At 48.1% G+C, this 12,223-nt stretch overlaps 1 protein-coding gene across 1 annotated transcript; it reads right to left on the bottom strand.

The window, feature by feature from the left end:
- Positions 1 to 1,980: 1,980 nt before the first annotated feature.
- GJC3 (gap junction protein gamma 3) lies at positions 1,981 to 10,702 on the bottom strand. The gene is made up of 2 exons (XM_012104861.4): positions 10,621 to 10,702; positions 1,981 to 5,627 (listed from the first exon to the last, which is right to left on the bottom strand). Exon 2 carries the CDS (start codon positions 5,624 to 5,626, stop codon positions 4,796 to 4,798), a length of 831 nt encoding a protein of 276 aa, XP_011960251.3. The 5' UTR covers position 5,627; positions 10,621 to 10,702; the 3' UTR covers positions 1,981 to 4,795.
- Between the last annotated feature and the right edge of the window lie 1,521 nt (positions 10,703 to 12,223).

Here is a 12,223-nt window from a genome sequence, read left to right as displayed (position 1 = left end):
GGGCCAGGCGAAGGACCTGGGGCTGGGGGCGTCTGTGCAGCCCCGCTGAAAGTGGGGCTAAGGAGGCGCCCTGCCCCACAGGCTGGCTTTTTCTGAAGTTGTCCTTTTTTGTTCAGCTTCATTCTGTCAATACAAAGACAGACGTACAGAAACACAGACACAGGGAAGGAACCCGCTCTTGACCTCCAACCCCGAGGTCTAGTTGAGATGCTCAAAAGGCAGGATTTCTTGCTACTCCCACAAAACCCACCCACTCAAAGCTCAACTCTCCTGGAGTCTCCTGGGCCGACTGGAGAGCCAGCTTTCTGGGAGGCGAGCAGGAAAGGGAATATTTAGCCCCCACGACCTAGTGGGGAGCCATCTGATCACCCTACCACCCTGATTTTTCTTTCTTCCCCAGCACAGGGGACACACCAGGAAGAGGAAGCCCAACCTCAGGGCATGGGCACACTCAGCAGTGCAGATAGTGGTTCTAATAATTAAGTTAGGGGGAAGAACCTAGGGTTAGATGGTTTCCTCCAGGTTTGAGACTTCCAAGCAGTATTTTAGGTGGTTCGATGCAGAGGAAGTCTGTAGGCTGAGGATGCTCTGTGTCAGCTTGTGGGTGATCTGTGAGCCGCTGTTGTCTAAGATGCTAGGAAGGAGTAGCTGCTGGTGCTAGAGCTGTTCCTGACCCTCCCACCTGAGAAGGTCAAGACCAGGGTGTGAGAGCAGTACCTGGAGAGTGGAGCTGAAGCTGTAGCTGTGGTGAGGATGTTGTGAAAGACCTAATGGGACCGGGAGAGTGGAAAGAAATCAGGTGTTTAAATGGGAGCGCTTACGATTCAGAAGCATGGGGGGCTTCCCTGGTGGCTCACTGGTAAAGAATCCGCCTGCCAATGCAGGAGACATGGGTTTGATCCCTGGTCTGGGAAGATCCCACGTACTTCAGAGCCACTAAGCCGGTGCGCCACAGCTATGCTCTGGAGCCTGGGGCCCACCACTGCTGAGCCCATGCACCGCCGCCACTGAAGCTGGCACTCTAGAGCCGCTGGCACTCTAGAGCCCGTGCTCTGTCATAAGAGAAGCCGCCACATTGAGAAGCCTGGGCACCACGACTAGAGAGTAATACCCGCTCTTCACAACTAGAGGAAAGCTCACGCAGCAGCCAAGACCTAGCACAGCCAAAAATGAAATAAATAATTTTTTAAAAAAAGATTCAGAAGCACAAATGAATTGACTTTTGGTACCCAACGTGAAGACAGCAACCATTTTGCTCTCCAAAGGAGCATCCATTGAGGCTTTCAACAAGCAAGATGCTTGCCTGTCTCAGGGAACTATTTGTTTCTCCTCGATGGAGTTTTGATCTTGTGTTTCTGAGGTGCTCAGTTGTTTATTCTTCCCACTCTATTCCTTTTCTTACGGAAGAAATGTCTCATTCTTCTTGTGTCCCAAAATCAGACACTGCCTTTCCTGTAATATGCTCCATAAGCGGTTACTGACGGTATGATCAGATGATTTGGAAAGGGGGTTCCCGTGATCACTGTTTTGGGGCTTTGATGGAAGTTCTACAGAATGTCTTAAATGTTTAAATTATAAAATGCATAGCTGCATTTTCTTTGTGAATTGGAATACCATATTGAGAAGGAATCTGCGAGAATTCCCTGGTTGCCCAGTGGTTAGGACTCTGCACCTGCATTATGGAGCCCAAGTTCCATTCCTGGTCCCTGGTGGGGGGACTGAGATCCTGAGTCCCACACGCTACACAGTGCAGCCAAAAAAAAAAAAGAAGGAAAAAAAGAGAGAAGGAATCTGAGTCTTAAATATGAGCCAACCAAGAAGAGGTGCTCTTATCTGTTACTGATGCAAACACGAGTATCTGTGGTGTGAGTGTCTGTGTATCTGTATGTCTCCCTTTGTATTGAACTATATCTCCTTAATGTTTCTGTGTCTTCAATCCTGCCATACTTCTGAAATAAACATCCTTCTTTACTGAAAATATTGAGGCTCCCTAATTTACAGTTTTATTCATATGGAATTTCAGGGGATCTCAATTGGCTAAACAATCTTAACAAAGAAGAACAAAGCAGGAAGATTGACACTTCCCAATTTCAAACATTATTACAAAGCTACAGTAATCAAAACGTGGTGCTGCCATAAGAATAGATATATAGATCAATGGAATCGAATTGAGAGTACAGAAACAATGCCATACATCCCCAAGCAATTGATTTTCAACAATGGTGCCGAAAACTATTATATGTAGGGAAAATAAACTTTTCAACGAATAGTGCTGGGACCGCTGGATATCTACATGGACAAGAATGAAGCTGGACCCTGTCTCATAACATATACAAAAATTAATTCAAAATCAAAGACCTAAATGTAAAGCTAAAACTATAAAACTTTTAGAAGGAAAGGTAGATGTAATCTTCATAGTCATGAATTAGGCAATAGCAACCCACTCCAGTATTCTTGCCTGGAGAATCCCATGGACTGAGGAGCCTGGTGGGCTGCAGTCCACAGGATCACAAAGAGTCGGACACGACTGAGTGACTTTACTTACTTACTTACTTGTTAGCTATAACACCAAAATCATAAGCAACAAAAGAAAAAAATTGATAAACTGGGTTTCATCAAAATTAAAAACCTGCGCATCAAAGGATGCTGTCAGTTAAGTGAAAGACCACCCACTGAATGGAGAGAATATTTGGAATCATACTTGTGATGAGGATCACACAAGAAGAACTCAACAACAAAATTACAAACAACCCAATTTTTTTTAAATAGGCAAAGGATTTAAATAAACATTCCTCCAAAGCAGCTGTACAACATTAGTCATTAGGAAAATGCAAATCAAAACCACAATGAAATATCATTTCACCCACTAGGATGGCTAGAATTTAAAAATCAAACAGGGAAAAAAGATAATATGAAATGTTAGCAAGGATGTGGATAAATTGGAACCCATTTATACATTGCTACTGGGAATATAAAAGAGTAACTGGTACAGCTGCTGTGGAAAAAAAGTCAGACAGTTCCTTTACAGGTTAAACAAGTGTTACCATAGGCCCCAGCAACTTCACTCCCAGGTATTTACCAAAGAGACCTGAAAGTATGTGTTCACACAGGAGCTAGTACATGAATGTTCATGGCACCATTTTTCATAATAGCCCCAAAGTGGAAACAATCCAAATGTCCACTGCCTCAAAAATGAATAAATAAAATGTCGTATAGCCATACAATGAAATAATACTCAGTCATAAAAGGAATGAAGTACATGATGTTAAGTGAAAGATGCCCGGCACAAAAGACCACATACTGTATGATTCCATTTGTATGTAAAGCCCACCCTAAGAAAATCTGTAGAGACAGAATGTAGATTAGTGATTGCTTATGTCTGATGGGTATGGGGATTTGGGGGTAAAAGCTAAGTATTTTGGAGTTTCTTTTTGAGTTGATGAAATGTTCTTAAACTGTTGGCATTATGGATACACAGCTCTGTAGCTATACTAAAAGTCATTGAATTGTATACTTCAAATGGGTGAATTATATGATATGTAACCTACATCTCAATAAAGCTATTTAAAAAGGGACACCATCGAGGAGAGATTCAGAATGATGCCAGTTGCTTTTTTCTGTCCTTGGTCACTTGGCTGGGCTCTGACTCTACTAGATACTGATTCTTTATGAAACACTGTGTAGCAGAAAGAAAACATTATTATTTTGCTAGCTGTTGCCAGAGTGTCTTTGGGGAACCAGATGTCTTTCCTTTGGAATAAACCTTCCTAATTTACTGGAGGATCCTTTGAGATTCCATTTCCAAACCTGGAAACCGCTCTTTGTTGAGAATTTGAGGACAAGGAAGAACTGAGAAAGGAGGTGTTTCTGCAAAATGGTGGAAGACTGGGAAGCTTTTAGACCAAAATGACTGAGAGACTCGAGAAAAAAGCAGCCTGATACTCAGCATTAGATTACCTACTGAATCATACTGTGATATAAATGTCCCTTACGATTAGCCCTGAATCAGCAGTAATGATTTCTGTGTTATATTGAGGATTATGAATTTTTATAAGTAGTCATATAATCTTCCAAAAGAGTATAGCCAAGTGTTTGAATACATCAAATCTACATATCAAAGGACCCTGGGTTATGTTTGTGTGAAAAGCCAGGGACTGGGGGCATTTTTGGTTACAGGACTTCGAAGGTGGGGGGAGCAGAGGACGTGGACGGAAAGAGGAGGAGACCCATTGAGACAGGAAAGAGGACTGTCCTCAGCAACAGGAATGCCAGCTCAGTGGTCAGTATTTATTGTGCAGGATGGGGAAAGGCGCTGTCTTATGGAGGCTTCTGCTGGCCAACTCTGGAAACAAGCCTGTGAAAGCTGTGATGCTGACACCCGGGAATTCTCATGAGAAGGCACGACAGGACTCTCCAAGGAAAAGCTTCTGACACCAGGTCTCACTACCCACCCCACCACGGCTCCTGGATTCGCAGCCACAGCCTTTAATTTGCCATGGAGATAAACCCCCACTCACTGGATGTCTGGACCAAGAGCTGATCACAGGGTTTCCTTCACAGGGGAGCCAGGTGTCTTCATAACTCTGCAGAAGCTGAGACTTTTTCTAAGTGGGAAGAGACCTAAACGGAAGGGCAGGAGGTAAAATGGGCTGAGCACTCTGGCCCTGATTCATTGGAAGGAACCATCCAGCTGTTGGGTGGTCAGGACACATTTGCTGAGAACCTGCTTTTCTATTTTATAGCTTATGGGGGCATTGTGCTCCCCAGAGGGTGAGGGACCTTCAGGATCCATACATCAGGGGCGGGCAGAAAGAGGGACCTCAGACCCCCTCTCGCCTGCTCCTCCGGGCCGTTCTCTTATTTCTACCACTGGGAAATTATCAGTGGGTGCCTTGCGTCTTTTGGCACTCTCTGAAGTCGGGGAGTAATTAGAAGAGGGGGATTTGTGCCTCCAGATCCTCCACCATCTCCCCAGGCCCAGGAGGACAAGCTCCAAAAGCGTGAACAAGAGACAGAGCCCCGTGACCCCAAACATGGTCTTCAAGAAGATGGTCTTCTCAGAGGGGCGAGAGAGGTAACAGTTGGTACTACCAAGGCAGGGCTCTAGACGACACACAAAGGAGCTGGGCATCCTGAACCCGTACAGGTGGTACTGGCCCCCCAAGGCTGCCCCCTCAAGGGCCAGTCGCACCCCGAGCTGTGCCACGTAGGCCCAGAGCAGCCTGGAGCTGCCAGCCCCTGAGGCCTCTCTGCCCTTCTCCCCTGGGCGGCTCAGCATCTCCTCTTCCGTCTTCACCTTTTCCGATGCCTCCCAGTGCCAGATGACGTGATACAGAATGAAACCCATGTAGAGGGCGCTGGGCACCGCCACCAGCGTGACCTGGAAGGCCCAGAAGCGCAGGGGGGAGAGGGGGTGGAAGGCATCGTAGCACACGGCCTTGCAGCCCGCCTGCTGGGTGTGACACACGAACTCGCTCTGCTCCTCACCGCCGCCGAACACCCCCGTCCCGCCGGCGGCCAGCAGCACCAGGCGGAGCCCCAGGAGCGCGGGAAGCAGGAGGCGGCCCACGGGGGTGGGGTGCCGGCTCTCCTCCGCCGCCACCCGCCTCAGGAAGCTGCCGCACATCCTGTTAGGAAGCAGAGGCAGCGGTGAGCGTCGGTGCGCTGCGCGCCGGGCCCCAGGAGAAGCGCTGGGCCCCCTCTTTACTCCCGATCCAAGGATGGGTAGGGCAGGCTTGCTTGCTCCTCCCCGAGAACCTGGTAGATCAGATACCACGACGTGACTGCACCTCTTTATAGTTAAGGAGTCATCTCTCTAAGATACTAATAGGGAGTGAGTGTGGCTGTGGCTTTCTCTTCTCGCCCCTTCCAGTGCTGCTGGGAATTCCGGTGAGAAGCCACGACAGGACTCTCCAAGGAAAAGCTTCGGACGCCAGTCCCGCCCCCCACCCCCCACCATGGCTCTTGGATTCGCAGCCACAGCCTTTAATTTGCCATGGAGATAAACCCCCACTCACTGGATGTCTGGACCAAGAGCTGATCACAGGGTTTCCTTCACAGGGGAGCCAGGTATCCATAACTCTGCAGAAGCTGAGACTTTCTAAGTGGGAAGAGACCTAAACCGAAGGGCTGGAGGGGCAAAGAACTGTGGACCTGCAGGGAAAGCAGAGCCTGTCTTTGTCTCTCTCTTGCCCTCCCCTCCTCTCTAGCTTCTCAAAGGCTGAATAGTCAGAGTCCTCTGAAAACCGCTGCCTCCCCAGGCCCCCGTGCTCACAGGCTGCCCGTCTAGCCTCTGCTCCACTGACAGTGGGGAGACCGAGATGAGGTTAGGTCGGGGAGGGGGGCGGGGGTCAGTGGGGGTCCAGTGAACAGAGTGAGCGTTGAGGTTTGTCTGGTCTGATGTTCCAAGCAGCTTAGGAAAGGAGAACACTTGGCGGAAGACCCGGCAGAACCTACTAGTTCAATGTCACGGGGTTTGGGCCAAAGCCAGAGCTGACTGGACAAAATTCGAAACTCGACCCTGCCTTGTCATTGCTCCTTGGGCTTGTATCTCCCTCGTGGTGAGACGTGCCTGGAGTCAAGGACAGGCTGCAGAACTCCTTCAGTTCTCGGGACAGAATGCCATCACACCGTGAGGCCAGCTTGCCACCTTTCGTCTCTGTCCTCTGAGCAGCCCTCAACATCCAACTGCTCTTCCTAACTCTCCTCCATCAGCCCGAACTCTCACACACCTGGTTCCCCTGACTCACAGAAGACCATGCGAAGCTCTTATTCCAGAGAAAATAGAGACTAACATGAAACCCTGCAGCTACTTATCTTCACAGTCACGTCCTGCTGTAGCATCTTCGAGAAACAAGTGTCTTTCCACTTGTCCAAGGCAACCCTCCCTTTCAAATCTGTGTCCCTGGGGCACTCCTTCCAGCTTCTTTGAGGATTTGACCCCCAAATTACCTTTCCTGTAATTCCGACCATCCTTGTTTCCTCTCTGACTTTGAACTGGCTTCAGTTTCTTCCAGTTAAGTCCAATATTAGTAACCTGAATTTCTAAGTTAATATGGCAGCAAGTGCAACATGGCTAGTTGCTCTCATATCAGCTATTATAATACCCAGGGAGATGCGCAAAACAATCTTAAATGATTATTTGTGTTATAAACTATAGATAAGAATGGGCCATATGCCAGAACCTAGGGAGAATGGTCACTTCTGTGCAATCAAAAGAGACATTGAGATGCCTCCAAGACACAGTTCTGAGGGCTTCAATTGACCAAAGAATTATGTCACCATCCACCAAATGTGCAAAGCCATATTTTGAGCCACTCAGAATCCAAGTTTGAACCTCTGCCTGCCCCCTCAGTCCCTGTCTTCCTTCTTCGTCACACGCTGTGAAAACTCCAAGCATATCAGGCTGCTGAAAATTCTTTTCGGTAAAAGTGGGTTAAAATTTTAAGAGAAATTTATTCCAGTCTCTAGAAAGGTGCGAAACTGGTCCCGTGATTAAAGATGGCAGATTGAAGATAAAAGGTTATCCCCTCTCATCCCTAACACTCCTCAAAAATGAGAGTAAATGGATCTTTATGAGTGCACCCACTACAAAGAGAGTAGAAGAGCATCAGATTGGTCCTTGAAGGAAATAGGAAAGATTCTGGAGAAAACTAAGTCAGCATGCTAGAAAGCACCCTGGATAATCCTTTCAGAATTCAGAGGAAGAAGATGAATAAATAAAAAAAATAAAAGGTACATAGATATGGATCAGAAGCAACAGAACTGGACATGGAACAACAGACTGGTTCCAAATAGGAAAAGGAGTGCATCAAGACTGTATATTGTCACCTGCTTATTCAACTTCTATGCAGAGTACATCATGAGAAACGCTGGGCTGGAAGAAGCACAAGCTGGAGTCAAGATTGCCGGGAGAAATATCAATAACCTCAGATATGCAGATGACACCACCATTATGGCAGAAAGTGAAGAAGAACTAAAGAGCCTCTTGATGAAAGTGAAAGAGGAGAGTGAAAAAGTTGGCTTAAAGCTCAACATTCAGAAAACTAAGATCATGGCATCCGGTCCCATCACTTCATGGCAGATAGATGGGGAAACAGTGGAAATAGTGGCCAACTTTATTTTTCTGGACTCCAAAATCACTGCAGATGGTGATTGCAGCCATGAAATTTAAAAGACGCTTACTCCTTGGAAGGAAAGTTATGACCAACCTAGACAGCATATTCAAAAGCAGAGAGATTACTTTGCCAACAAAGGTCCATCTAGTCAAGGCTATGGTTTTTCCAGTGGTTGTGTATGGATGTGAAAGTTGGACTAAAAAGAAAGCTGAGCACCAAAGAATTGATGCTTTTGAACTGTGGTGTTGGAGAAGACTCCTGAGAGTCCCTTGGACTGCAAGGAGATCCAACCAGTCCATCCTAAAGGAGATCAGTCCTGGGTGTTCATTGGAAGGACTGATGTTGAAGCTGAAACTCCAATACTGCCACTTGATGCGAAGAGCTGACTCATTGGAAAAGACCCTGATGCTGGGAAATATTGAGGGCAGGAAGAGAAGGGGACGACAGAGGATGAGATGGTTGGATGGCATCATCGACTCGATGGACATGGGTTTGGGTAGACTCCGGGAGTTGGTGATGCTGTGGTTCATGGGGTTGCAAAGAGTCAGACGCAACTGAGCAACTGAACTGAAAATCTGTTTATAATTTGGAAATCAAGACAACAATAAAGTTGCTAGATGTATTAGACGGGAAAGCTTAGTGGAAGCTTTCCTTAGAAAGGAGTGATTTCTCCATAAATGTTTCAGTTTTGTTTGGTGACTGAGCTCCACAGCGGACCAAAAGTGAGGTCAAGTTTCAAGGCTGGTCCTGGGTTTCTCAGCCTCAGCACTGTTGACATTTGGGGCCTGTGTCTTTAATGTGCAGCCTGTCAAAGGAGAGCTGGCCCATGAGCTGTAAGACCTTTAGCAGCGCCCCTGACTTCTGTCCACTAGATGCCAGCAGTGCACACACACAACCCACAATGGTCTCCAGTCATTGCTAAGTGTCCCCTGGGGCGCAAATCGCTCCCGGCTGAACCACTGCTTTCAGGTAGCACTGATCCATCACCTGTCCACTCTTGGCTTCAGTTACCAGCTCGTAAAGCAAGACATCTGTACCAGAGCATCTCCAAGGGCTTTTGCAGGGCAGATCATCGGCCCATTTCTAGGTCGGTCGTACACCCTCCTGTGACAATGCCTCCAGCCCCTCCCACTACTGAGTTCAAAGGGTCCCAGCACTTGCAGGGGTGGGCAGCACTGAGCTCTAAGGGTTTCTGCCTCATCTCTCCCGGCAAGTCACCAGACTAAAGGCTAATTTAGTAAACTCTCAGCCTCGTCTCATTTCAAAGTGCAGCTCCAAACACACATCTCCCCAGCAGACCTGGGATTTAACAGAAAGCAGCCCTGGCATGTTCCAAGCATCAGGAGTTTGAGTGGTTTCCAGAAGCCCTGTCTCTGTTCTTCTCTCTCGCCCATGCCCACCCCAGAGCTGTAGCCAGAGACCCAGATGTTCTCTGGGAGCTCTCAGAACTGAGCTGAGGTCTCCAGGTTTCCGCACAGAGGGAGAGAACAGGAAAAAGCAGGACAAGCGGGCTTGCTTGAGAACCCCTGGTTTGGAGCACCTTCCATGTCCTTTACGCCACGGCTGTTACCGCCAGCACAGGGCTTATTCCACATGCATTCCAGGGCCTAGAGGGTGTAGGCAGTAAATATCCTGCCCCATCTTTCTAAGTCTGCAGACCAGGGGAAGTTTCTGATAAACTGAAGCCCAAATATAGCCATCCCTCCTCCCCTGCTTTCCTGGGACCCCCTGCTTTCCCCATCTATTCCAGCCATCCCCTGCCCACCCCTCTCATTCTCTGAGACCCTCTGCCTCCTCCCAGAAACATATCTTTGCCCACAGCGGGTCAGAGACCCCAGGCCAAACTATGGGACCCAGGGAGCTGAGGACTCAGCACTGTTGAGACAGCTCGAGAGACCACTCTGTTACTGGAAGGGGAGAAATAGTTGGCAAATCAATTTATTCAAGAGGGGGTTGGCAGAATCTAAACCCTGTCAAGATATTAGAAGTAGTTCCTATGAGCTCAAGAGTTGGGAGAAAGAGGAAAGCCCAGAGTTTGAGGAGATTTTCAAATATATAAACATATTTTTTTAATTCCATCATGATTTTGTTTAGAATTTTTCTGAGCATCTCTTTTTTTGTGGGGGGAGAAAAATTCCAGGATTCCACAGGTGGCAGAAGCCACCTCTGGAGAGAATTAAGACTCAACATGGCCGTGAGGGAAAGATGTCCACTGAGGCCAGTGCTGGGCCCAGCCCCCTGCCACCAGCTCACCCCACCTGGCCTTGAAAACATTCTAGATCTTTTGCTAAAGGGTGGTGAAGGGTGCAGCGGCCCTGGCATCACCAGGTATGCAGAACCTCAGGCCACGTCCCAGGCTTAGCGAGTCAAGTCTGAATGTTAATGATATCCCAGAGTGGGTGTGTGCATTAGAATTGCAACTGTGCAGCCCAGAGCCTAGGGTGGCTCCCTCCGCCACCCTAGGCCCTGGGTGAGCCCAGCCTTGTGCTGCCCCAGCACTCACCTGGCAGCTTGGAGCCAAAGCACCCGCAGCAGAGGAAAGAGGCAGACAGAAGCGTCCTCCGGGCCGAGCCTGCAGGGTCCTCGCTCTCCCCCAGGCCCTGCCTCCCTCCACCACCCACTCCTTCCCCCACCCCTTGTCATTCCTGGCAGCCTTCTGCAGGGTCAAAGAAATGCAGCCAGAGGCCAAGGCAGCCCAGCTGCTAAAGAATGGACTCCGGAGAACAACCCTCTGTTGTCGAGGGTCGGGGTACATCGTCTATGTGAACTGAAATGGGGAGATCATCCAAAAGGAGGCAGAGGCTTTGGCATCTTTTCAGTGCAGGGGCTGGCAGGCAACAACAGAGAGCATTCGCTAGGGTTGTCTTGGCTGGGAGAAATAGCACGGGCCTCCCCCATAGCCTGATGGGCATCTGCCTGCTCCTCGTCCTCTCAGCAGCTCAGGGAGCCCAAACCCTGGGAGAATTCCAACACCCGAGTTCCACATACCGCGCCTGTGGAGATGCGGGCATCGTGCCACTATTTTCTAGCATTTAATATTATTACAGAGAACTTCAAGTCCAGCTTGATAATCTTCACCTTTTAAGTCATTTGATCTTTTTACAGTTTGCCAGATGAATGTTTTTTTTTGTGGGGGTGGTGCCCACACTGCATGGTTTTCGGGATCTCAGTTCCCGGACCAGGGATTGAACCCTCTGCAGTGCGAGCATGGCAGCCTAACCACTAGACCGCCAGAGAATTCTCAAATGAGTGTTTTACTTTGGAAGCCTGTTCACTCCTCCAGGGGATACTATTCAGCAGGACTTCAGAAACCTCTCACTGGCTCTCTTCTGTTCACATCTGGTCCACAGGAAATACTGATGCATCTCTAGGGCCCAAAGACTCTGGGCACATAGGCCATATCCAGCGCAACCACACTGCCTTCCGTTCATCTGCTGGACATCCTGTCTCTTGCCTCTCTGATTTATCAGTCTGGGGCCCACACATTGGACTCTCACTGGGCATGAGATGCAGGCGGGAGGGAGCATCCTCTCCCAGCCCTTTCCATTGGGAAGAACTAAAAGCACATCTCTTTCCCAAGTAGCTTCCCTCCAGGGTCTTCCCTCGTGGCCCAGTGGTTAAGACTCCGTGCTTCTACTGCAGGGGCTGCAGGTTCAGTCCCTGACTGGGGAACTGCTAAGATCCCACATGCCTCGCAGTGTGGCCAAAATAAAAATTTAAACTGAAGATAACAACAACAAAAACAAAGTAGCTTCTCTCCAGAGTTAGCCCTCTTTGCCTTTAATTTCCAACAATTCAGCCAAACTTAGATGTGGGCATAGAGTTTGAGTGACATAACTGCTGTTCATTTGGTTTTCCTTTGAAATACTGCATCACAGACTAGCAATCTCTTTAGAATGTCCTACATATTATATTTTCCAAAACACTGCATCTTGAAATCCCAGTCCAAATTTCCAATATCTTCTTACACCAACATTTATTCAGTGCATAATAAGTGATGGATATTATAAGTGCTAAATGGTTATTAACTCATACTTCATAACAACTTTATGAAGTACATACTACTACTACCCTCTTATAGAGGAGAGTAATAAAGAACTGAGAAG

Source organism: Ovis aries, chromosome 24, assembly GCF_016772045.2.
Source record: "Ovis aries strain OAR_USU_Benz2616 breed Rambouillet chromosome 24, ARS-UI_Ramb_v3.0, whole genome shotgun sequence".
NCBI classification, from domain to species: domain Eukaryota; kingdom Metazoa; phylum Chordata; class Mammalia; order Artiodactyla; family Bovidae; genus Ovis; species Ovis aries.
This window is presented reverse-complemented; position numbering and strand designations above follow the sequence as displayed.

Bases quoted from the DNA above. Each gene is read 5' to 3' on its own strand.
- GJC3 (XM_012104861.4), bottom strand. From the start codon at position 5,626: ATGTGCGGCAGCTTCCTGAGGCGGGTGGCGGCGGAGGAGAGCCGGCAC.